This window comes from Artemia franciscana, chromosome 14 (assembly GCF_032884065.1).
Source record: "Artemia franciscana chromosome 14, ASM3288406v1, whole genome shotgun sequence".
Taxonomy (NCBI): Eukaryota; Metazoa; Arthropoda; class Branchiopoda; order Anostraca; family Artemiidae; genus Artemia; species Artemia franciscana.
Window position 1 is genome coordinate 21,719,630 of NC_088876.1, and position 24,976 is coordinate 21,744,605.

A 24,976-nucleotide genomic window follows, 5' to 3' on the forward strand; every position below is an offset into this window, starting at 1 on the left:
AATACATTTCAATAAAAACTAGCCTACAATGTCTAATTTTCAGCGGGCTCCCTACTTATCCTGAGAAGTCTCCTCACTCACCTAATAGGATCATCGAGCTGCTGCTTTCAGAAATCACGTAAACCAGGTGACGGGGGTTAAGCGTATAGGAACGGTTCCAAGTGCCATGGGGACTGTGCCACATGTGGTGCAGCACTGCTGAACACGTGGTGCTTCGAGATGCACACCAGGTAGCGGAATGTGCGCGACCCATCGTATATCGCTTAAACATGATTTTTACTTTCCGCTAAAAATATTTCTGCATTAATAAAGGAATAATTCTTCCCTCCTACGCTCCTTTTTACATTGAAGTCGTCTGATAAAAATTTTGAGATAGCCATTTCGTTCAGCATAGTTAGAAGGTCTAGTAACTATGTATTTGGGGATAACAAGATCCTCCACAACCCCTGAGGAAAGGTCCGTAAGCTATGAAATTTGCCCTTTGTTTACGTATATTATTCGCTATTGGGAAATATACAGACTTTTTTCCGGGGAGGGGGGTGATTTTCTGAGTGTAGAATTTTCGGTGGAGAGGGAGGTTTCCGGCGGGGTGAACTTTCGAGGGGAAATTTTACACTGAGTGAATTTGCCAGAATTCCTATACGATTTTCTTTTTATTTATCTTACTACCTCTTTGCCGACTCGATTTTAATATATAGAGATGTTAAGGCGAATTGCCCGTGGGAAATTTTCACCGTTTTGGAATTGTCTTGAGGATTTTCTGTGGATGGGGGATTTTCCACGTAAAAAATTCTTCATGGAAAAATTTATCGTGGGATAAATTCTCCATGGAAGGATTTCCTGCGGGAGCAACTTTCTACTTAGGGGGGGGTGTATTTTACGTTGGAGGAATTTTCCGTGGAGGAGGGAATTTTTCATGGAAGGGCGGTCGGATTTCCCGGCATTATTTAAAAATTGATCAGAAATTAAGTTAAAAAACTCGTTTTTTGAACTGAAAGTAAGGTTTTAACACCCTTCTCCACACCTCGCTCTCTACGCTTAAGTTTGACTTTGTGTCCAAATTCTTTAAGAACGACTCTCTGAAACGCAAGGACCGTTTAATTAGAACAATTAGAAGCCTTTTTTTACACTTAAAGACTTTGGCACGAAGGACGAGGTATTGAGGTGGAGAACCCCTCTCATATACGTAATAATTTCTGTTCCTTTTAATGTTTAATGTTGTTCCTTATTTTCAGTTGTAAAAACTTGTTTTTAATTTAATAAACAATAATGAAAGTAAAACAGTTCAAAATAGGGATGATACCTTTTTATTGACAGTGAATAGATATAAAATTATTTAACTGGATATTTCGAACACATATACAGTGTTCATCATCAGCAGTAAAACAGCAGTAAGAGTTTTACTGCTGATGATGAACACTGTATATGTGTTCGAAATATCCAGTTAAATAATTTTATATCTATTCACTGTCAATAAAAAGGTATCATCCCTATTTTGAACTGTTTTACTTTCGTCATGGAAAGGCAGTGCGGTCTTCGAAGTTATCTATAAACAATAATTTAATGTGATAAACAAACGAACCTCGAGTTAATTTAGAAAATGGAATAAAACAATATCCTGAGAGCGTATAGTATAGCTAAAATATTATTGAGGGCTATAAATAATACTAGTTGGATGCTTGTGTTTACAAACTTATCATTTTGATATTTAGGAGCCAGTAGCAAGTCCTTGCCTTTGAATGCGGGCTAACTTGCCAGAAAGTTTGAAAAATCACTTTGGATACAAACTTTTCTTGTATTTCACGGCTAAAGAAGAGATGTTCTATAGTTGAACCCATCGAACATCGTGGTACGAGATCGACTAGTAGCGACAATGCCTTATGATTTGATAAAAGTTTAATAATACAATAAAAAGACGCTATATATACATCAACAAGTAATTTTATTTCATTTATTTCCTTTCTTGGAGTTGGGTCTAACGAAGGAAACTCACTGAAAATATGACCATCTCCTATTCAAACGTATATAAGAACAGGTATAAAATTTGGGAAATATTAAATATATTTGGAAAATCGTTAGATACGCAGTAAACAAGAGATTAAGTCCAAAAGACCCTTAACAGTGTATATTTCTTGACTATGAAAGCACCTTGTCTATGGGGAGGATTAGGGATCTTATTTCTCCAAGAATATGGTAAATACTCTTTCAGTAAATAATAATATGCTAAATAATAATATGCTACCGAATGATTTTTTCCTTTTTCTGTGCCCTTCCTCCCCCCAATCAGGGATTAATCGATATTGCCTATATCTATCATTTTTGTCTGCTTTTGTACCTAGACCTCTCTAAGGAATATAATTATAAAAGAGATGCACAAAAGTGCAGCTGATGCCTGAATTGTCAAGAAGATCGCCGATTTGAAGGACTGGGCTAATACATAAAACTGTCAAAAGAATTCAGTCGAAGTCACATTTTTTGTCAGTAAATTGGACGAAGATTTGGTACCCTAGATCTTCCGCAAAAGTAGAAACATCGAGAAACAAGATCGATGAACTGCTTGAGCGGAAATAAAAGCTCAGGCCTTGGTATTTATAGAGCCTGTCATAAAGTGAAGAAAATCTTTTTGTTTAATTGAAATCCAGCTGAAAATACTAAAGGTAGAGATTTAAGCACTTCCTTCGGGCAGGCCACCGTGAAGAAGACATTGGATCTACATTAAATAAAAATTGGTGTTACTCCACTTCAAATGATGCTTGAATTTTATCTAAGAGATCTTCTCCTTTTTATGCTACGCCCTTCCCTCAAGACCTTAACTATTTCGGTGTGGGGTGTCGACTTCCTGTTAAATTTTTACTGAAGCTACATGGTTACCTCAGCCCGTAATTATTACAGTTCAGAATGAGTCCTAGGGTTTTAGTGGCATTCTGATTCTACCCGTTCTCCCCTAACCATTTTATCAAGCTGTGTCACGGCTCGCAGGAAGGATCGATGATTTGCCTTCTAGGCTCGCATTCTTGAAGTTTTGGATTGTAACTTGGAGCTTTGGTCTCTTCTCATCCCGTATAACCTGTTCCTCTAGAGTAACTTCTGGTCTTTCAGTTTGAGTTGTAGTAGTTTTGAAGTTGGATTTGTGAACTTTGCAGGAGTTATTTCATCCTAGAGTCGTCGCTAAATTGTCTTAACAGGTTGTTTTTTGTGAACTAATTTTTACTTGTGTCAATCTGTCAGATGTTTTTCGAAATCTAAATGGTAACTGTAATACGTAATGACCTAGATGAACAGAAGAGTTGCCCTGGTGCCTTTTCAAGTGTTAGAAATAGTTTGAACTTGGGTACGTGGTGCAATATGGTCATGGATGCTGGACCAAGTAGTAGAGGAGAACCACCTCCTCATCTGCAAAGTGTTAATAGAGTGGAATTTGCTACTACCCCGCTTGATCAGGTTTGCCATTTTATACCTTCTTGTAGTCTGGCAGAAAAGCAGCCTAGGCTACAACTTTATATAACCTTCCTTTTTCTTGCTAGTCCGATAATACAATTCTAGTTGAACTCTGGATCCATTCTCGGGATTTTCATTCACTTAACTCAGCTACATCTTATAATAGACAGCAGTCCTACTTATCGGATTTTGAGAGTCACTCCTAATATAGCTGCATCCCAGTACCCCCCCCCCATACCTGATGGCTTTCTTAGGCTTTTTTGTAGCCTACTTTCATCTCACATAATAAGTGGATCATAATGTTAATTTGAAGAAAAAATCCATCGAATTCACGATCTAGGCCTAGTGCAGGACTAAATCTGGGTAGTAGAAGGGGGGGGGGACTGGAATGCAGTTCACCAGAAACCAAATGAATTGGGAATTCAATAGGATACATAGGCTACCTATTTTCTAAATGTGACGAATTAAGAATCTGGGAGTAGCCTGTAGTATTTAATTCAGAAGGGGGATTGAGGAGCGTCTTGCTATGTTGGAAAGTAGCCTAGGCTAGTTGACTTGGGTGAATGTAAGTTTCAGAAATTAATCTGGGGCCTAAAATACAATCCATAAAGGTTTTTTATAGGGTGTGCGTGTAACTCAACCCTGTTTAACTCAATCCATTTAAATGAACCTTCGTTCAACTCGGTCCCCGTGCAGTTCAACGCCTTTTGTCTCAACGCTCATTGAAATTGGCCTATGATTTTCAGTGTCACTTTTTTGATGTGTTTTAAGTATTTTTTTACCCCCCCTCCCCATGTAAAAACTAAACACCCCAAAAAATTCCTGGTTACGGCGGAGCCAGAGAACCCTGCTAAAGAAGTTGCAAACTCCTATATAGCAAAATGTAGAATTTTGTTTTTTGTTTTTTTTTTGCCAGAAGAAAGATAACGGATGCGTGTTCATTATTTTTTTTTTTTTTTTTTTTAGAGTTGATCGTATCGAAATAATGGTCCTTGAAGATCGGTAGAGAGTGTATTTGAATGGAAATTACTATTGCCCTTTTTAAGTAACCTGAAAGATGGGAGGCTAACTAACCCCCCTTGGGGGGCTATTTACTAGAAAAAATGGCTCTGGAAGGGTGCTTTTCCCACGCCCATTTTTTCCCCAATGTCGTCCGATCAAAATTTATAGATACTCATTTTGTTCAGCATAATTGAAGTATTATTTTAGGGGTAACATGACCCCTCTCCCTCACAGCCCGTGGGGAGAGGCCTGTAAATTATGAAATTTACCCATTGTTTACGTATAGTATTTGTTATAGAGAAGTATACAGAATTTTGCGAGGTAGAATTTTGTGCTTGGGGTGGGTTTCCATGGAGAGAGTTTCCGTGGGGAGGTAAATTACTGGGGGCTAACTTTCAAGGGTAAATTTTACACTGGAGAGATTCACATAATTTCTATACGAAATCGTTTCTATTTAACTAACTTTCTCTTTGTCATCTCAATTTTGCTTGCGGATATTTTGTAGGGAAATTGTCCGGGGGCTATTTTCAGCATGTCTGGGTTTCCAGGAGAAAATATCTCTGGAAGGAGGGATTTCTGGAGCAATCGTAAAAACGATTAGAAATTAAAGTCTGTTTCAAATGAATTTTTCACGCTGAATCGTCCGCAAGACTTAAAAAAGGGGAAGGGGGTCTATTTTACGTGGTAGTAAATCTTCACGGAGTTTCTGGTGAAAGTAGGGAATTTTTCATGGATGATGAGCCAGATTTACCGTCATTGTTTGAAAAACGATCAGAAATTAAATTTAAATAAAACGAGTTTTTCAAACTGAAAGTAAAAAGCAACATTAAACCTCGAAACGAACAGATATTATTCCGTATACGAAGGGGTTGTGGCTCTCCTAAGTACCTTGCTCGTTACCATAAAGTTTAATTGTTCGTTCCAATTTCTTAAGCACAGATTCTGAAAACCAAGGGACTTTCCATTAGAATAGAAAGCCCTTTAAAAAATGCTAAGAACTTTAGTGTAAAGAGCAAGGTATTGAGGAAAAGGGCAAACCTTTTGAGGATATTGAGGATAAAGTGAATAATTTCTGCTCATTTTCAGTTTTAATATTGCTCCTTACTTCCAGTTGAAAAAACTTGTTTTTAAATTTAATTTATCTGAAGGCTTAATGAGAGCTTGGGTGTTTTTGGCATTAAAATGCACCCTTTGTGGCATCTCTCTCCCTTCTTAACTATAAAACAATCAGAGAATTTCATTGTAGAAGTTTAAATTCTTTTTTAAAGTTTTGTAATCTGACCACTCCCTACAGATAGTATTTGTTATTATAAAACTTACGGTCATTTTTCGCAAGGGAGTTTTCTGCAGGGGAGGATTGTCCGGGAGAATTTCGTGTGGGGAGAAAATTTTGAGAAGAATTTTCTCTCAATGGGGATCAAATTGTCCGGCAAGATTTTTCTGTGGAAAAATGTGGGTAATTTCAACAAGGGTGCTGGAAGGTGTATTGAATTTCTTTTTGCGTTCTTTATTGCGTTTATTTTAATCGTTTATTGACGTGAAGTGATTTGCTTAACAATGCAGTGGTCTTTTATTAATAAGGGGTGGTAGATTGTTGTGTAGAGAAGGGGTTAAGATACCAAACGGACTACGTTTCAGTGGCCTAATTTTCTAAGCCTTAGATGAAAGCTGAACAATTTTTTGAGACTTCTTGTCTAGTAGTTTGTAGGTCCCAGGTATATTTTCAGTGTATGTCTTTATTATAGGTTCTGGGGGAGTTAGTAGTCTCCTAGCATTGGTTACTTGAACTTTTTTCTAATAAGCCCTTGTCCTATCTTCTAGGACCCTTGGTTTGATATAATAATCTCTGAGAAATACTTAGGGCATTGAAACTTACTCATTTTCTTATCCAACCACCCCCTACACAAAGATCTACCTCCCCTCCTTAATGATATATCACTATTATGAAGCAAATCATTTCGTTTAAATAAAGCATTAAATAATGAGCACCCTTCAAAGTTTATGTGTCCATTAAGGGGAGATGTGGATGAGGAAGGCAGTCTCCCTCAAAAACAGAATAAATACTGCTCATTTTGAGTTTTAAAGTTATTCTTTACTTCCTTAATAGCAGGGCAGACCAGAAATATTCCTAGAAATCATAAGGGGGTAAATATCAATTTTACATTTTTGATACGTTTTTATAGGTTTTTATACCCCCCCCCCACCTACCCAAAAAAATAACCCCCTTGAGCAAAAGTCTTGGTTACGGCTCTTGCGGGCCATATATCAATTTTTACCTCCACCCTCTCCTCCTCTCTCCCTTAGAACTAATTATGTATTTATCTGAAGCTTCAGTGGCATCTGGGTTGCTTTGGCATTAAAATGCATTCTCTGAGGCATTTCCCTCCCTCCCTAACTACAAAACGATCAGAGAGCTCCATTATAGAAGTTTAATTGCCTTTTTAATTTTTTTTTTTTTAATTTGTCCGTTGCTTACAGATAGTATTTGCAATTAAATACGTACGGACATTTTTCGGGGTTCTGCTGGGGGAGGGAAAATTGTCCAGGGAAATTTCCCGTGCGAGAATTTTGGGAAGAATTTTTTTTTTCAACGGAGATCAAATTGTCCAACAAGGTATTTCCGTGGTAAAATGTAGATAGTGTCCACAAGAGTGCTATAAGGTGACATCTCCCTTCTTATTGCACAAAAATGTTTCTAGCGTTTATTTAATCCTTTATCTGAAGTGATTTACTTCATAATGCAGGGATATAGTAAGATACCTAAGGTAACGCTTGGTAAGATACCAAAAGGAGGATGTTTCAATTGCCTAATTTTCTTAGCCTCACTGATCCTTCAGAAGAAAACAGTTTTTGGGACTTGTTGTCTAATTTTTCTTAGTTCCCAAGTATGCATTCAGTCTACGCCTTTAATATTGGTTCTAAGGCGGGTGGGGGGAGAGTAGCAGTGATGAATTAAAGTAAACGCCAGAAATATTTTTTGCAATAAAAAAGGGTGTTGTCACCTTGTAGTATATTTATGGACGCCAACAACATTTTTCTAAGAAAAAATCTTGCCAGAAAATTTGATCCCCGCTGAGAATTTCCCCTGGACAATTCCGTCGTAAATTCTCTCCATGTGTAAAATTATGCATGCGAAGAAGAAGAAAGACGAATAAAAAAAATTGTAGAAGAATTCAGGATAATTCTTCTGAAAAAGTTTCTTCACTTGAAAAATTCCCCCTGATAATCCCCCCCACAGAAAAATTTTCCGCGAAAAATGTCCGTATGCTTCCCAATAACAGATAGTTATCTGTGAATAATGGACAAATTACAAAAATTCAAAAGGGACTTAAACTTCTACAATGGAGTTTTCTTATAGTTATGTAGTTACGGAGAGAGGGAAATACCTCAAATTTGCATTTTAATGCCAAAACATCCCAGGTCTCATTGAGCCTTCAGATAAATTAAAATTTAAAAAAAATAAGGTTTTTCAACAGAAAGTAAGAAGCAAGCTCTCATTGAACCTTCAGGTAAATACAGAATGAGTTCTAAGGGAGAGAAGAGAAGATGGCTGAGATAAAAAATGGTGTATAACTCACGGAGCCGTAAACAGGACTTTTATTTTTTGGGGGAGGGTAATACTTCTTGTTGCACTATCAGCTACTCAAAATATAGCTTGGTTCGAAAAAAAAGTTTATTTCAGAGGTGAGAGATCTGAGTGATCTGAGAGATCAATGCTTTACCATGAGCTAATTGAACTAAATTTCTACTTTTCTTTCTTAACCAACAAAAATATATCTCTGATGCAGTATTAAGTCATACAGATGGCAGTGTTCGGACTCGCCTATAAATTCCAATAAATTCCTATATTTTAATGCACTCCTATAAAATGCCTATATTTTGGCTAAAATCCTATTATTCCTATATTTTTGGCTGAAGAGCACTAAGAACATTGCTCATGATTTGCAATTTTCTGTCTTTTGGTGTAGATTGATAATTAATTACAACTGTTGAGCTGTTTGAACTTAACTAATGCTTTGTGTTGGGCTTAGTAAGCTGCTTCTGCCTGGGCTATGCTGTTGTGTTGACTTAGTAGCCTATGCTTTGTTTTTTGTCATCTTGGGCCTGTCCGAATTGAGCGAAGATCAGTATATAGGCTAGCAGTCACTGCTTAATGAGACTGGAGTTCTTGCGACTTATGTGTTTCCTGGCTGAACGCTGGCTGGCTGATGTGAATACGGCCCAGTTATTCAAATGGGCTATTCTAAGATAGTTGCTAATCGAGGGAAGTATAATAGACGTGCACTGGGTCGGCTATATGCTACATTCTGTGATCAACCTGTCCTTTATCTATCTGGTCTTTATTCCCCTTCTAAAGAAAAATGATGTTATCAGATTTGGACTTTTTATTTCAGATATTGTAAATTTTTACTTTATCTCCCCCTTTGGTATAGCAATGGTAAGATAATTCGTAAGTTTGATGTCCCTGATAGAAGTGCAAAGTTGGCCCTCTTGCATGGAAGGTTGTCGGAATCAGCTTTTTATCGTTTATCGCCTCATCATCCTTTGGTCCGTCTGTTCGGTTAATCTCATTGTAGCATAGTGTTTTTATGGCACTTGGTATTAACCAAGTGACATATAGCAATCGCAAATTCTGTCTGTCTGTCGGTCCTGGTTTTACTACTTTAGGCACTTCCAGGTAAGCTAGGACGATGAAATTTGGCAGGTGTATCAGGAACTGGACCAGATTAAATTAGAAATAGTCGTTTTCCCGATTTGACCATCTGGGAGGGGGGAGTGGGAGGCCTGTTAATTCAGAAAAAATAGAAAAATGAAGTATTTTTAACTTACGAACGGTTGATCAGATCTTAATGAAATTTGATGTTTGGAAGGATATCGTGTCTCAGAGCTGTTATTTTAAATCCTGACCGGATCTGGTGACATTGGGGGAGTTTGGAGGGGGAAACCTAAAATCTTGGAAAACACTTAGAGTGGAGAGATTGGGCTGAAACATGGTGGAAAAAATAAGCACAAGTCCTAGATACATGGTTTACATAACCAGAACGGATCCGCTCTCTTTGGGGTAGTTGGGATGGGGGGGATGATTCTGAAAAATTAGAAAAAATGAGGTATTTTTAACTTACGAAAGGGTGATCGGATCTCGATTAAATTTGATATTTAGAAGGATATCGTGTCTAAAAGCTCTTATTTTAAATCCTGACCGGATCTGGTGACATTGGGGGGGGGGGGGACCTAAAATCATGGAAAACGCTTAGATTGGAGGGATCGGGAGGGAACTTGGTAATTTGTGACCAGGCATCCCACGCCATCTACCATAGATCTGATCCTGAGGACTTCCGAATCCTATATTTGGCCTATATTTGGACCCAGGAAATCCTATAAAAATAGGACAGAGTCTATAATTTGAAACGAACCGACCTGTCCGAACCCTGAGATGGCTTTTTTTGGTTTCTTCATATATATTGTTGAGCTTAATGTAGAAACTTATAAACCATAAGCTGAAAAAGTGTCATTCAGTATCATTATCTCTGTTTCATAACTTAGTTTCTTAGCTTAACAAAGATAAGAGGATCATTATTAGTACAGACCTTATTACTGCAATCTACTGTAGATGAGAAAAAGTCAGATAGAAGGTATTTTTTGTCAAACTTCTATATCAATAAAGCCAAAAAAGTAATTAATTTTACTTTTTTCATGCTAGTCTTCAGTAGAACAAGAGAAAAAAATCATTTGTATGACTTTCATGATGGTGTATGACAGTATAGACAGTCATCTGTATGACCATTTTTCCATTCCACATAATCAGAAGAAACATGATATAGTCTTTGGCATAGAAACAATCATGTGACTGGTTAGAAAGTAGAACAAATCTGGATTTTTCTCAGCAGTCATTTATTCACAGATAAAATGTTATATCGCCTCTGAAGCCTGTTAAGGGTCTGTCACGAGTAAATTTGTGGGAACAATGTGCTGTTTTTGTTTTTCGCTTCTTTTTTTTTTCATTCAACAACCAAAAAATAAATTTTCCTTTGGTATAATCGGTGAAGCACAGGTGGTCAGATTAGGAAGTTATTATATTGAATCATCTTTTTACAGGTTTATATTTGGAAACTTAATTTTCTGAGCAAAAGTAAGCGTAAAAAACATGCCAAAGCAAGTGTAGTTACGTATTTTATTGTAAGCCTTATATATATATATATTTATATATATATATATATATATATATATATATATATATATATATATATATATATATATATATATATATATATACTAGCTGTTGGGGTGGCGCTTCGCGCCACCCCAACACCTAGTTGGTGGGGGCGCTTCGCGCCCCCCCCAAGCCCCCCCGCGCGCGTAAGTCGTTACGCGCCATAATAGTTACGCGCCATTGTAGTTGTGTCCCTATGTCCCACCTGTGAATATAGATATATATATATATATATATGGTTTTAACTACGTAAAACTTGCGAATATACAACATTCTTTGCTGTCCCATTGTCTTTGCATATAAATAGATTGTCAGGTTTACCGACTCTTGAACATGCAACATATAATGGTCCATGGGAAAACAATCTGTATTCAGATCTATACCTCATGATTCTAATGATTGCCCTTGAGCTTTGTTGATGGTGATTGCTAATCGACCATTCCCTGTCCCGGTGTCCCGGTCGTCATTTACATCCCCCTGTTTCCCCCGGTGTCCCCGTTGTAGTTGTGTCCCTGTGTCCCGGTCGTCATTTATATTCCCTGTGTCCCGGGTCCCGGTCATCATTTGTATCCCGGTGTCCCGGTCTGTATATACATTCGTTTTTTAGTTTTGTTTTTCTCCTTTATTTTTTTCCTTTTTTTTTCTTTTTTAGCTTATTTAGATTTTTAGATTTTTTAGTTTTTTTTATTAGTTTTTAGTTTTTATTTCTTTTTAGTTTTTTTGTCCCGGTCGTCATTTATATCCCCCTGTTTCCCCCGGTGTCCCCGTTGTAGTTGTGTCCCTGTGTCCCGGTCGTTATTTATATTCCCTGTGTCCCGGTCGTCATTTGTATCCCGGTGTACCGGTCTGTATATACATTCGTTTTTTAGTTTTGTTTTTCTCCTTTATTTTTTTCCTTTTTTTTTCTTTTTTAGTTTATTTAGATTTTTAGATTTTTTAGTTTTTTTATTAGTTTTTAGTTTTTTTTTCTTTTTAGTTTTTTTGTAGTTTTTACCTTCTTTTTAGTTTTGTTAATTTTTTTTTTACTTGTGTCCTGGTCGTCATTTATACTCCCTGTGTCCCGGTGCTTTGTTGATTGCTAATCGAACATTCCTTTTGTCCTGGTCGCTTTCTCTTTGAGTGTCGTCATTTATTTTTTTCTTTTTTAGTTCTTTTAGTTTTTACCTTTTTTAGTTTTTTTTTAGTTTTTAGTTTTTTTAGTTTTTTACCTTTTTTTAGTTTTTTTAGTTTTTTAGCTTTTTTATTTTTTTTATTAGTTTTTAGTTTTTTTGTAGTTTTTGCCTTTTTTTTAGTTTTTTTAGTTTTTTAGCTTTTTTATTAGTTTTTAGTTTTTTTGTAGTTTTTGCCTTTTTTTAGTTTTTTTAGTTTTTTAGCTTTTTTATTTTTTTTATTAGTTTTTAGTTTTTTTTGTAGTTTTTGCCTTTTTTTAGTTTTTTCAGTTTTGACGTCACCTGATCCAGTTTTTTCAGGTGACGTCACCTGATCCACGATCCACAGATCCACAGACAACTTATTTTTATATATACAGATAGTTTTTTTTTTTTTTACTTATGTCCTGGTCGTCATTTATACTCCCTGTGTCCCGGTGCTTTGTTGATTGCTAATCGAACATTCCTTTTGTCCTGGTCGCTTTCTCTTTGAGTGTCGTCATTTATTAGTTTTTTCCTTTTTTTTTTAGTTTTTTATTGGTTTTTACCTTTATTTTAGCTTATTTTTCAGTTTTTTCCTTTTTTTTATTTTTTTTTATTTTTTATTTTTTTTAGTTTTTTACCTTTTTTTAGTTTTTTTGGTTTTTTTAGTTTTTTACTTTTTTTATTAGTTTTTAGTTTTTTTTTGTAGTTTTTGCCTTTTTTTAGTTTTTTCAGTTTTTTTTTTAGTTTTTTATTGGTTTTTACCTTTATAGTTTTTTTTAGTTTTTTAGCTTTTTTATTTTTTTTATTAGTTTTTAGTTTTTTTTGTAGTTTTTGCCTTTTTTTAGTTTTTTCAGTTTTGACGTCACCTAATCCAGTTTTTTCAGGTGACGTCACCTGACACATCCATCCATCCATCCACAGACAGACAACTTATTTTTATATATATAGATATATATATATATATATATATATATATATATATATATATATATATATATATATATATATATATATATATATATATATATATCTGGGCTTAGTTGGTGACGGCTCTTAGGTATAGAACTGAAATATTCTTTTATTTTCTTTTCTTTTTTCTTTTCTTGTTTGCAAAAATGTAAATGTGATCTGTAATTGACAAAAACAGGCTTATAATATGGCTTTTTTAGCTTCACAAATGACACGTTTGCTCAGCCTTAAAATCACAATAGGCTCGATGGGAAGCAAGAAAGTTTTGTTCATTTTTTCATCTTTCTTTTTCATGTTTGTTTTGATGAAATTTCTAAGATGTAGGCCTATCAATAATGCAAGAAAATTCCCGATGCTGTAATTTATCATTCTATTATGTTACTCTTTTCAATGGTTTGAGCAAAAAGGGTTCAGTCAACCTTACAACTTTTGTCCGAACTTTTGTGAATCCGCAATTGACCAATTTGTAAATCCACCATGCAATTTACACTATGTGCTTACTGTCAACGGAAACCGCATAATAATGTGATGTTCCGTCTTCTCTTGACATGTACATGATGTCCCAAGGGATTACATACTGTTATTATTGGTGTAGAGGACTCAGTGGTCTCGACCGTGTGTCCTCTGCCTCTGGTCTACTCTTGGCTCTACCTCTGTGCCTCTAACCCAGTCTTCATATATCCACAGCTCTTTGTACATGCAGATGCATAGTGCGTGACCCCTTGACATGGACACGGTTGTTGTTCTGCTTTCTCATGTGTGAATGACTTATTGAGGTTCGGCTGAAAGAATTTATTGGTTTTATGGTTGATTATTTTACTAATTGTACAGTAAGGATGGTTAATTTTGGTTAGAGGTTTAGAAAAAATGACATTGGTTCTCATGCTTGTGACTCGTGTCCGAAACTAACATTCCTTTTTCCTTGCAATTTTCCATAATTCATTGAATGACCTTTTCAATTGAAATAACTCTTCTACTTTTGACTTTAGTTATAAAGCTCAAGGCTTTGGATTTATAAACGAATTAAATCTTCTTTCATTTGTTTTTTTTATGAATGAGTTCAATTTTATTTTTTGTTTTCGTATAATAAGAAGACCTTTTACTAAGAGCAATCAAACTCAAAATATGAGCTGCTGATGACGCTTTTTCTTTGATACAATACAAATCGTTTCTATTTACTTTTCATTTTTGTAGTTCTGCTGTTAATCTGAACTCCCGGAAGTTATATGCTGTTAAGGCTGTAATCCTGCCCTGGGGGATAGTTTTTTTTTGTTAATTGAGTCTAGAAAGTCTTCGTGGTATGGGAGGAGCTCACTTGGTAGAATAATGGGTGTTTTGTGGATATATCATGCTTCAGGTCAACACTTTTAAGGTAATTTTACTGTACTGAGCAATGTTTTGCTTAATTTTTCAGGATAATGTGCCAAGTTTCAAGAAGAATGAATAAAATCTCGGGGTTGCTCTAATTAATCATTTTTATCTAAAACTAGTAAGGTTTCTAATATTGAAATGTTTTACTAATGTGTTTCTTATATGTAACTTTGAACAGGAGCCAAAAGGGGACTTTAATTTCCAAAAAAGGTGCCTTGCGTTATGTTTTTAGGAGCTTATGTGCAATCCAATGTGAACGAAACTAAATATCCCCAGGTGACACATGTCCTGGTATGCAGAAGCTATAAAAAGAAAGCCAAAATTTGAGAAACGAGAAATACAGAATCATAGATAAAGCAAATGTGAAATAGCATATCTGGAAAGATAGTCTTATCGAGTTATTTGACATTTCCGGCAAACTGTAATGGACTTGATTTGCGTATCCCAAGAAGATAGAGGGTTTTCTAGGTCCAAAAGAGAAGATGAAGAATTCTTCACGAGTGGACTAGGCAAGGTTTTCGCAGTGTTCCCAAAATATATGAACTCTATTTCGGCACAAGGCTACTGGAAGATAATGGGCTCTGAAGAATGATTTGGATATACTACAGCCTATGGACACTCAGAGTGATTAAATAAAAAAAAAAAAAAAACAGTTTTTTCAACTGAAAGTAAGGATCAACAATAAAATTTAAAACGAACTGAAATTATTACGTATATGTGGGGATTCGCTCCTCCTCAATACCTTGCTTATTACGCTAAAGTTCGAATTTTGTTCCAATTCTTTAAGAATGAACCATGAATCACAAAAGCCATTTAATTAGAATAAATGGCTCTTTTGAAAGTACTGAAGAAAAAACTTTAGCTTAAATATCGAGGTATTGATGAGCTGGCGAACCCCCTCATATACGTAATAATTTCTGTTCGTTTTAGGTTTTGATGTTGCTCCTTGCTTTCAGTTGAAAAAACTTGTTTTTTAAATTTATTTTCTGATCGTTTTTTGAATGATGCTCGTTTTTTGAATGAATCCCTCCTGAAAACGTCTGTATGCTTCCCAGTAACCAATAATGAATGTAAACTACAGACAAAGTTTATAACTTGCAGCCCTTCACACTGGGACTATGGGGGATTAAATCATCCTAAAAGACACAGTTATTAGATTTTTCGACTATGCTGAAGAAAATAACGATCTCAAAATTTTGGTCGAGTGACTGGGAAAAAATGAGCGTGGGGGGGGACCTAGTTGCCCTTCAATTTTTTGGATACTTAAAAATGGCACTAGAACTTTTAATTTTCGTTTGAATGAGCTCTCTCATTATATTCTAAAACCACTGGGTCGACATGATCACGCCTAAAAAAAAAAACAATAAATAAAAAAATTAACACGCATCCGTGATCTTTCTTCTGGCAAAAAATACCAAATTCCTCATTTTTGTAGAAAGGAGCTTGAAACCTCTACAGTTGGGTTCTCTGATACCCGGAATGTGATTTTCATTAAGACTATATGACTTTAGGGGATGTTTCACCCTTTTTTCAAAAATAAGGCGAATTCTCTAAGGCCCTAAACTTTTGATGGCTAAGACTAAATTTGATAAAACTTGTACATTTGAAATCAGTATAAAAATCCATTTCTTTTGATTTATTTATTGGTATCAAAATTCCGTTTCTTTAGAGTTTCAGTCCCTATTGAGCCGGGTCGCTCCTTACTTACAGTTCGTTACCACAAACTGTTTGATGTAATCGTAAAAAGAGGGCTCTATCAGTTCCTGAAATCGTTGGTTCCTGTCGGGGAAAAAATTGTTGGGTTGCTTTTTTTATGAACTTGCTATTCAGCCCTGCAATGAAAATTTATTGAAAAATAAAAAAAAATCTAACTATGTCTGCAAAGAACGACCTGTGTCATGCCCTTAGAAATAAGAGAAGACATTCTTTAAGTTGCTCGGTTTTAAGAAGTTTTCCAAGATCGATGTCAGATCACCACAAGCAGCCATTTGTAATGGAACGCCAGATCAATTGCGAAGGGAAAACTTATAGAGTTAGAAGCTTTCATAAGGAAACATCAAACAGGCAAAAGATGCTTTTAAGATTTTATTGCCATTAAGATGCCAGTTTTTCCGTAAAGATAGGAGTTTCAGGAGAAGAGAGGGATAAGTAGCAATTCTTATGAAGAACATCAAGTGCTGTGGAATTAAAGGTATAGACCTACCTGGTGTTGTAGATTCATTCGCGGTCAAAACTTGGCTTGGAGTCAAATACTCTGCAAACTGTTTTGCAGAAAAAGGAATGTCATAATAAATGAGTTTTACTGATTAGTCAGGGACTTACAACACAAACAATACTTATCAAGGGTAGTCGAACATCACATTACGTTAATTACCAAGCGAGTAAACGAATGATTGTTTCCCCCCCCCCTCCCTCCTCAGAAACATTTGGTTGACTCGTAAAAACATAATAAAAATATATAAAACGCATTTTTGATGCGTTTTAAAGGTTTGTGTCCCCCTCCGGAACAAAAATCGTGGATACGGCCCCGAATGCATGTTTTGGCTATTGTATAACCTTTACTAATCCTCATGCCCGTTTTTGATATTATCTCGAGTGTTTGGTTTCAGTCTTAAAGAATTAAAGTAATTAAGATGGAAATGTTGTATTTTTGCCTACTTTTGCAAAACGGATCAAGGAGTGCAACTTCTATATATTACCAAGCCTTATGAAAATTTTTCAAATTTGCCAAATCCTGAAATATTTTCTGCTTTATTTTTCCTTACAAAACGAAACGTCCTACTACTAAGCAAACGTATAGATGGTTCCTTATTTCAGGCTGCGGAAAGAGTGACTTGGGAATATCATCATGTCACGCTTCAAAGGATCCCAGGATATGGTTTTGGAATAGCTGTTTCTGGTGGAAGAGATAATCCTCACTTTACAAATGGAGACCCAGCAATTGCCATCTCAGATGTCTTGAAAGGAGGACCAGCTGAAGGGAAGCTACAGTAAGTAATATAACCCAAGAGTTTCTCTCAAAAGGCATTAGTCCACGAATGGCGGTTAATGTCTTAAGATTAAAGACGTTAAGCTAAAGATAGACACTATCCATTTTCTTTGTACTTGCTTGTGCTTAGTGCTGGATGTAAGTGCTAGAGTAACCCCTTCAGCCCATGAATTAAGTGAAGGGGTGGTTAATTAGGAATGGGAATCAGTTAACGGAAATTTTTATAGCATTGTAATCGAAGAGATTGTTTTCTAGTTTTCAAAATATTTAAATTTTTCTTCAGATAACTTCGGAGACTACTCTGCCTTTCCATGACGAAAGTAAAACAGTTCAAAATAGGGATGAAACCTTTTTATTGACAGTGAACAGATATAAAATTTAACTGGATATTTCGAACACATATACAGTGTTCATCATCAGCAGTAAAACTCGAAATATCCAGTTAAATTTTATATCTGTTCACTGTCAATAAAAAGGTTTCATCCCTATTTTGAACTGTTTTACTTTCGTCAAATTTTTCTTTGTTTTCTTTTCTCTTTTTAACTCGTTTTCCTTAACTCACAAACTTTTGATTTGTTTCTTTTTGATTTTGTATGTCACTTTAGACTTGTAATGTTTTTTTTTACCACTTCCACATGTTCAATTACTTTTAAATTTATCAGTAGGTTCACTTCAGATGACAATGCAGTAATAAAACAGCAAAATTATAATATCAAGGCCTTACCCCCTTCATATACGGAATGATTTCTTTCTTTTAAATTTTTAATGCTGCTCTTTAATTTTAATCCCATCTCTAGTTTTTACTTGGGACATCATTGCTGAAAACGACTCAAATTTTTCTTATGGGATTTTATATTCACTCTAATGATAAATCCAATGAGAAATTTTCACTTACTTCACAAATTAACAATGAAATAGCGTGGGTAACCCTCCCCGGAAGAGCTTAATAGCTGCCTTTTGAATAAATTGCTTGGTAAGAAATTTAATTAGTAAGGATAGCATCCGTTTAAAGACAATACTTTATGAATTGGAAGTGTGCAAATGATGTCTTGTCCCACGAATACTTGTGAGACACAGGAGAACTAGGGCTATAAACAAGTTGAACGTCAAAGATTTGTCTTTCAGTCACAATAAGGTTTCATTAATGGATTTTCTCCATTATTTTTACCGTTTATGTATAATTAAAACCAAGTAGTTGCGGGCACCAAGCCATGGCTAACTTTAGAATAGAATTAGACGGATAGTCTGGACGAGAGGCAAATCTGGCATAAGCTCTTTTTAGGACTGTATAAAAATGATGTCATTTTACTTGTTGTTAGATAAGTTCTATCATCCATCCGTCCATACAATATTCCTGGGGCAGAACTAAGCCAAAAGGCTATGTATCTGTAAAATCTTAGGAAAATTCTATATTAACGCCTACAGACATTTCTAGCTCCGACCTGGAACCCGGACTGGCCCTCCCTGTCCGAAATTTTAAGACATGGTAATTTTCTTCAGTGTTGTCATTTGATATCCTATGTTTATGAATGTATGTATATTTCTTTGCCTGTGTGCTTTTGTATGTCCGCGTTTCACGAGTTGTTTGTTTTGTGTGCACATGTTTCCATTTAGATTTTTTTTTTCGAATTTGGCCCTGTGTCAATATATTGCCCGCTCCCCCTTTCGAAATAAGTTCCTTACTAGAATTTACTTTTGAGAATATTATGTGCTCTGGTTAAGAATTGGAATGAAGCTGAAGGGCTTAGTGTGGAAAGTAGTTGTATAGCAAGAACAGGTGGAAGCCATTTTCAGGGTTCAGGAAATTCAAATACGGAAACTGAAGAAGGGTACAACACAACCTTTTTAAAATATTGTCAGGTCAAAAAGAGTTGGGGCCTATCAAGCAGTTCTTGATAACAAACTATATAAGTAAAGATCGATTCTGCCCAGTAGTAACCGAAATTCAAAAAAAATAGTAACAATTGATATGGCACATCGAAAGACTTGGCTTTTTATGCTGATTCCAAATATATAACATTCATTAAGTTTAATGTAACCCATCGAAAGCTACGAGCCAGCTAACCAAAGCTAATTTGCCACATTTTTAAAAGGGGAAAACACCCCCAAAAAGTCCAACGATTTAAATTAAAATCCCGCGATCAAAGTCAGTATATTAGAGAACCCCACTGTAGAGGCTTTAAGCTCTTATAAACAGAAAGTGGAATTCTGTATTTTTTGCCAAAAGAAAAATCGCAGATGCGTGTTTTTGTGGGTCTTTTTTCCACTGGTGTCGTACCTTACCACCGGTCTATTGTCCTTTTTAAGTTACCATAAAGATTGGAGGGCTACTACCCCCCTTCCATGGCCATTTTTTCCAAGTTTTTTCAACTGAAACTAGAACTACATTGAATGCTCGAAAGAAAAGAAATTATTGCGTGTATGAGGGAGCCCCCCCCCCTTAGCCCTCGTTCTGTACGCTGAAGTTAGAATCTTCTTTCCAATTCTTTAAGAACGAATCCTGAAACTCAGGGGTCGTTTAGATGGAATAAGAAGCCTTGAAGCACTAAAAACTGTAGCCCCTCGTTTATTTAGTAATTTTTTTTAATTTTTAGTTTCAAAGTTGCTTCTTACTTCCAGATGATATATATATATATATATATATATATATATATATATATATATATATATATATATATATATATATATATATATATATATATATATATATATATATTGTATATATTTTTTAAATTGCCGAAAATGATCCTGGAATAGTGGTGGTCTTGGTCTTGGATCTTGATTGGCTGACCTTGAGATGCAGAATCGGATTAAGAGCTTATCGGTTGCCCCTCTGATAAAGAACCGAATACATCGGTTGGGCATGAAACAAGTATGTCCGCTTTAGTGTCCAAAGTTGAGCATATAAGTTTAATGTTTCAAAAGAACTCAAGTATTATTGTTTGTTTTTATGTTGGGTTCAATCGGTCAATATTAGCTGTACTATGCCTCTATTAGTCTCTATGTACTATGCCTCTATTTTTCCATGTATTGGAAAACACTTAGAATGGAGAGATCGGGATGAAACTTGGTGGGAAAAATAAGTACATGTCCTAGATACGTTATTGACCTAACCGGACTGGATCCGCTCTCTTTGGTAGAGCTGGGGGGGGGGCACCTAATTCGGTAATTCGGAAAAATAAGAAAAAATGAGGTATTTTTAACTTACGAACGGGTGATTGTATCTTAATGAAATTTAATATTTAGCAGGCATATCAGGGACCCGACCAAATTAAATTAGAAATAGTCTCTTCCCCGATTTGGTCATCTGGGGAGAGTGGAAGGACGGTCAATTTGGAAAAATTAGAAAAAATGAGATATTTTTAACTTACGAACAGGTTATCGGATCTTAATGAAATTCGATATTTAGAAGGATCTCGTGTCTCAGAGCTCTTATTTTAAATCCCGATTGAAACCGGTGACATTGGGGGGAGTTAGAGGGGGAAACTGGAAATCTCGGGAAACGCTTTGAGTGGAGAGATCGTAATGAAACTTAGTGGGAAGAAGCTCTTGGCTCTTCACCAAGAAGCTATTTCAACGCCACAGGGCTGCTGGAAACTCAATAATTATAGCTTCGCTGTAGCGTTGTAACTGGTAAAACTGGTCAATGTAAAATTGGGTATTTTATTTATTTTATCGTAATTTTACGGAACCCCGTAAAATTGGCATTCTACCTATTTTACGTAATTTACCTATTCTACCGGTATTTTACGCAGTGGCGTAATTTCAAACATATCTTGGGGGAGGGGGCAAAGTTTGAGTCAATTTCCCAAATCAAGTGAAAATTAAAGTAAAAGCTAAAAAATAAGCCATTTGGTACCATAAAGGTACTATTTGGTGCTATAAAAGTGCTATAAAGGTACTTTATAGTGCTATTAAGATAAATATAAACTAAAAAAAAAGTTATCTGTGTCTGTTGATGCTTAAATTATGCAAGTTTATCTTAGTTTTGACAGGGTTTTGGAAGGAACCAAATTTTTGCTGGGAAAATAATTTGCTAAAAAATCATCCGTCCCTGCGTCATTCCTAGGGCTGAACTAAGTTGAGCCCCTGCCCCATAGCAAAATTACGCCCCTGATTTTACGTGTTCTACCCGTATCTTACATATTTTACTCACATATTTTATGACGTCTTGCAATTTTCGCGGCACAAAGCGCAAAGAGGCTGGTAGAAACGGGTTTGGATATGATTTTGTTTTATGGATCAGCTCTACTACCTGGGTTAAAAGGCTATCTGTCTGACTTCAGCCTCTTATCAGGACAATAAACTGTTTTATAGTATAGGTACATATAATATTAAAATGGTGAAATATTATCTGAAATAAAATTATATTAGGTCTATGAGCTGTTAAAGACAGATAGAGCTACAAGCAGGATTGACAAACAAGAAAAAAAATGACAAACAAGAAAAAAATAATAGAATTCAAAATAAGGTTAATATCAGCCAGTGGACAGAAAAGGAGCAAAAATGACAGAAGCAGATATAAAGGTATAGAACTTCCGCCCAGCCGTCTTCAGTGCTAAAAAAAATGAAGGAAAACTACCTTTTTGAAGGAGAGTAGAAAGACTGAATCAAACAAACCAAGCCATAATAAATGAAAGGCTATTCGCCAATTAGATTGGGCAAGAATCCTCTGCTTAGTGATTGACTTAGCTTGTCACTGACCTAATTTTCATTAAAAGTGTCGTCAGATGATCTAAGTTTAGACTTAAGAAAAATGTTATTTGAATCATTTAATTTTTAAGCTATAGTAAATTGGGTTTATAGGAATATCTCCAGCATCTCTATTTAAAGCAAAGTCTCTATTTATGGATTTTTTTTTTAATTTCATTCGCCATCCTAACATAATTTGGGAAGCCATTTGCTTCAGATGTGGGAAGCCTCAGATTTGCTTCAGTTGAATCTTGCACTACTGCCCTAAGTAAGCGTGGTGATGGATGGCGTTCTGGGCTTAGTATTTTCATCATTTTGAACATGAACTTACACCTTTCTTTACTATTTTTACGTTCTTAATGTTTCATTCTTAAGGTTTTGAATTGTTGTAATCCCTTGTCAAAATATATACAAATATTTGTGTAATTACCAAGTTTTTGCTCTAAGCAATTTAATGTAGACTTTTCCATGCATGAAAATCTTCAATTTTTTTCACATAAATGTGACATCGTCATTGCAATACTGAGTATTTAAAAATGACGTCACTCACATAATTTGTTTTCAGAATTAAGGCTCTTAGCCAATTTCCTCAAACTTCTGACCTATCTAGATCGTTTTTTTTTTTTTTTTGGCCAGAATGTCCCAGGTTACAAATTTTTTCCGAAAAAATATGGAGCCGTTTTTAAGAAAAAATACATACATACATAAATACACAATTATTGCTCACTCATAAAGAACATTTTTTTTTTTGAAAGGAGGCTCTAGGTCAAATAATTTTTGGAACCCCTTTTCTGAAGAATCCAGGCCTAGAAAAAAGTTCAAAAACATTGCCTTAAAGATTTATTTTGTTAGTGCTTGTATTCAATTACCATTATATACTTGCAAAACAAAGAGGATAGATTAAGAATTAAAATAAGATTTTGCTTAGCCGTGTTAAGTATTAGTAGCTTTACCTTACTACAAGGCTGAAACACTGCTCGAGTCATGAATGTAGCTAATAATTTGTTTTCATCTTTTAGGATAAACGATCGTGTATTATCAGCTAATAGTGTTCCTTTAGAAAACGTGGACTATAACACTGCGGTCCAAGTTCTCCGGGATAGTGGCGGTGCAGTAAGTCTTGTCGTAAAAAGAAGAGTGGTTGTTGTGTCAACTAATGAATCTTCAACAATGAAAGTTACTTTAACAAAAGGAAAAAAGAAGGAAGGTAAGAAGGCTCAGGCTTGGCTGCAAGCTCTTGGCTCGCTAATTCAACTTTTTTCAATTTATATATTGATAATATATCATTGCCATGCTGATTAATGGTATCAGCCCTTTTTTCCTCACCTTTGTCTCCATAATTTTTTATAGATAAAATGTTAAACTTATGCACACCCGAGGCCTTATCCAGGGGAGGGGTCGAATCCTCCTCCCTCGGAATGTTTATCCGACTCGTAAAAACGTAGCAAAAATGCACTTAAACTAATTCTTTATGCGTTTTTAAGATTTTGTACCCCCTCCCCCTCTCCCCGATCAAAATCCTGGATATGGCCCTGTGCACAGATAACCAAAAAAGGTATTATCACTGAAGTATACTCGATGCTACATTCTTTATTCGTAATACGAAGCATTCGTAATAGGAGCTAATACTAATGATGAATCAATACTGATAGATTATAAAATTAACAAAAATCAAAGCACAACGATGTCTGAGACGATGTCTGTGTACAGATAACCAAAAAAGGTATTATCACTGAAGTATACTCGATGCTACATTCTTTATTCGTAGTACGAAGCATTCGTAATAGGAGCTAATACTAATGACAAATCAATACTGATAGATTATAAAATTAACAAAAATCAAAGCACAACGATGTCTGAGACAAAACACAGTGCAAAGTCATTTCAGTTTTATGCCTTACTAGCTGTTGGGGTGGCGCTTCGCGCCACCCCAACACCTAACTGGTGGGGGCACTTCGCGCCCCCCCAAGCCCCCCCGCGCGCGTAAGTCGTTACGCGCCATTGTAGTTGTGTCCCTCTGTCCCACCTGTGAATATAGATAGATATATATATATATTTTTAACTACTTGCGAATATACAACATTCTTGGCTGTCCCAATGTCTGTGCATATAAATAGATTGTCAGGTTTACCGACTCTTGAACATGCAACATATAACTGTCCATGGGAAAAACAATCTGTATTCAGATCTATACCTCATTATTCTAATGATTGCCCTTGAGCTTTGTTGATGGTGATTGCTAATCGAACATTCCCTGTGTCCCCGTCGTCATTTATATATCCCCCCGTGCCCCCCGGTGTCCCCGTTGTAGTTGTTTCCCTGTGTCCCGGTCGTCATTTGTGTCCCGGTGTCCCAGTCTGTAATTTCTCTTTGAGTGTCGTGGTCGTCATTTATATTCCCGGTGTCCCGGTCGACATTTTTGTCCCGGTCGTCATTTGTGTTCCGGTGTCCCGGTCTGTAATTTCTCTTTGAGTGTCCTGGTCGTCATTTATATTCGCTGTGTCCCGGTCGTCATTTGTGTCCCGGTGCTTTGTTGATGGTGATTGCTAATCGAACATTCCTTGTGTCCCGGTCGCTTTCTCTTTGAGTGTCCCGGTCGTCATTTATATTCCCTACGAGCTGTTGGGGTGGCGCTTCGCGCCACCCCAACGCGCGTGAGTCGTTACGCGCCATTGTAGTTGTGTCCCTGTGTACCACCTATGAATATAGTTAGATTTATATATGTGTTTTGAACTACGTAAAACTTGCGAATATACAACATTCTTGGCTTTCCCATTGTCTGTGCATATACAAAGCCTTATGTACTTATAATGACGTCATATGCAAACGCTCTTTTTACAAACAAACAAACATGCATACACACAACAATGCACGAATTTGACTTGGAGTTGACTTTTCGCACGCGTCATTGATGCAGTTATCCCAGTGTTGGTCATTCTCCAATAAATTCAGAGCTAGGCATGCACTACGGTAAGTGTCATGTATAGTACCGTTTACAGTTCTCAAATACTCAAAGGACGTCGGACCGGGTACATTCACCAAAAGCAGGCGTAGAAAGCAGCATTCATTTTGATTGGGGTGAACAGTGTAGTCTTCCTATCGTGGTATCTTTGAAGATGGTAGGTTGGCCGTCGACTGACTTACCCTGTTTTCGACGTTCAAATACTTTAT

The 24,976-nt window shown here is 36.0% G+C and overlaps 1 protein-coding gene across 4 annotated transcripts in view; it reads left to right on the forward strand.

The window, feature by feature from the left end:
* LOC136035450 (tight junction protein ZO-2-like) overlaps positions 1 to 24,976 on the forward strand; it is a 160,539-nt gene that overhangs the window by 74,101 nt on the left and 61,462 nt on the right. For 3 of the 4 annotated variants that reach the window (XM_065717262.1, XM_065717264.1, XM_065717263.1), the window contains 2 exons: positions 16,942 to 17,114; positions 22,825 to 23,012. In XM_065717262.1, the coding sequence (XP_065573334.1) occupies positions 16,942 to 17,114; positions 22,825 to 23,012 (361 nt within the window). Of the gene's footprint in view, positions 1 to 3,082; positions 3,442 to 16,941; positions 17,115 to 22,824; positions 23,013 to 24,976 lie in introns of those variants that run through there. The other variant, XM_065717265.1, reaches the window with a different exon arrangement.